At 41.5% G+C, this 2,233-nt stretch overlaps 1 protein-coding gene across 3 annotated transcripts in view; it reads left to right on the forward strand.

Moving 5' to 3' along the window:
- The window catches only part of tanc2a (tetratricopeptide repeat, ankyrin repeat and coiled-coil containing 2a), a gene marked incomplete in the record, with an annotated part of 85,481 nt that overhangs the window by 72,901 nt on the left and 10,347 nt on the right, over positions 1-2,233 (forward strand). For all 3 annotated transcript variants that reach the window (XM_014019407.1, XM_014019408.1, XM_014019406.1), the window contains 3 exon segments: positions 587-685; positions 938-1,129; positions 1,215-1,308. In XM_014019407.1, the coding sequence (XP_013874861.1) occupies positions 587-685; positions 938-1,129; positions 1,215-1,308 (385 nt within the window).

Genomic DNA, 2,233 nt, shown 5'->3' on the forward strand with positions numbered 1-2,233 from the left:
CAATATTATCGTTTATCGCAATAAATTTTGAGACAATTAATCGCCCAGCAAAATTTGTTATCGTGACAGGCCTACCCTGAACATCCACTCCGCTGGTTTATTAAAACCAGGTACAAAGGTCCTGGGATGGTCCAGTTAAAGGCCAGACCTCAGTTCAGTATCTCAGTTTTGATTTAAAGATTGTTGGATGCAATGAAGAATGAACAAAGATTCTAGATTAGATGGAYCAGGTTCATGGAGACAGACCCTGAAGAGACCTGACGTTAAAACTGTTGAAGAAGGTGACAACACTAATGATTGACTTTGAGGTGGAGTGAATACAATACATGTGCACACACCACTTTTCAGTCTGCAACTTTTTTGTATATTTATTTAAAACATGTGTTCCCCTTTTACCCCCATTAATCTTTTCTTGTAGGTCCAATACTTACAAATGTTTTAAAAAGCCATTTAAATTGCAGATTGTCGGGCATTAAAATGAAGAGAACAGCAAAAGGGGGTGAATACTTTTGTATTTTAATGTTAGGACCTGTAGTAGAAGGTAGCTGTAACTTGAACCGTCAAGTCACTCATGTTGTGTTTTCAGGTGGATGTTCAGTCACATGATGGTCAGACTGCTCTGGGATTGGCTGCTGCAGCCGGTCATCTGGACATCGTCACCATGCTGAGTCAGCACAGAGCCAAGGTAGCTGTCTGTCACTGTGCTGGCTATGTTCCTTTCTGTGCTATTTCCTGTCACCCAGTGAAAATAATCATCTTCATATGAACAAATCTAGTAGGAATAATGTTTCTGCAACTGTCAAACAGCTGATATTACTCATATTTGTTATAAAGTTAATATCTGAAAACCTGACCTTTTATTTACATCGTTTGGTTGTTCAGCTGTAAGTTAGGGATTGGGACATGAACACAGCGCTCTGTCTCTCTGTGGGTTCAGGTGGGTCACACTGACAGCTCAGGCCGGTCGGCTCTGGTTCTGGCAGCGCAGCGAGGTCATCTGGACGTGCTGCGCTTCCTGTTGAAGAGCTCCGACTGGAGCTGCACTTCCTGCTGCCACCAGCAGGGGGCGAGCAGGAGCCAGGCAGTGCAGCAGGGCCTGATTGCAGCAGCCAGCATGGGCCACTCAGAGGTCAGCCACATGTTTCAGATGTCCCCGGACTCTWTGTGTGTGATGAGAGTAGTACTGGTTCCAAGGCTGCTTGTGTTTCACACAGACGGTGTCTTTTTTACTGGACCTCCCTGAAGAAGATGAGGAGAAAGAACAGAGACCTGAGATCAACATCTATGACAGTTTGTGGGGAGAGACAGGTACAGCCTAACACACTCTTTGGATTCTGTTTTGAAACAAATTCACATCTGATAAATGAATATAAATCCTCCTCAGTGTGACGCAGTTCTAAAATAAATCAAGATAAACAATGTTTGAGTTTAATTGGTTAAAAAGTTWAAATTGTCTGAGAGAAACAGAGGATTTAAAATAGTCAGGATCATCATGTGTCAAATTCTAGGCCTGCGGGCCAAATGCAGACTTCTTTCTGGCCCTTAATTAAAAATGAAAATAGTTTTTATATCAATGGTAAATTTTAACATAATGATTCAATACAAACAAAATAAACACATTTAAATGGTGAAGGATACTTGTCCTACCCCTGAGCTGCTAGCTTTAAAGGGCACCTGTTGTGCAAAATTCACTTTTTTCATGTTTTTAAATTAACTTTTGGGTCTGTACTGCTTCTAGAAGCAGTCCAAACACCAAAAAAATACGCGCAGCCGTTATTTGGCAATAATTACATGTATTTTTTTTATCTGGAAACAGTTTAGTTCCCAAACCACRTTATTGTGATGTCACAATAACAGTTACCTACCAACCTAAACCAGAGTCTAGCTCCTCACCTGGCAACCAGTGGAGCTCCGCCCACTTCTTCACAAGACGAAAGTTTGTTCTGCTGTTTTTACAGCAGCCATGGAGAACAGAGATGCCTGGATTCATTTAATTTATTTTTTATCTTTGATGACAATGTTCTAACAATATTGCCAAAGAAAGTTGTAGTTTGTGAAAATAATTTCACTTTGGAAACTTCTACCATTTCGGGGGGCGGAGCTAACGTAAACAAAAGTTTGGGAGAGGTTTTCATAGCAACTTATGCAAAACAGCAGGTTCTGAAGAGAGCTAGCCTGGTAAAAACCAGACCCTGTCCTTCACTTTGCTTCGTACGAGGGTCTGGACTCTCGG

The sequence above is a fragment of the Austrofundulus limnaeus genome, unplaced genomic scaffold (genome assembly GCF_001266775.1).
Source record: "Austrofundulus limnaeus strain Quisiro unplaced genomic scaffold, Austrofundulus_limnaeus-1.0 Scaffold220, whole genome shotgun sequence".
Classification (NCBI taxonomy): Eukaryota; Metazoa; Chordata; class Actinopteri; order Cyprinodontiformes; family Rivulidae; genus Austrofundulus; species Austrofundulus limnaeus.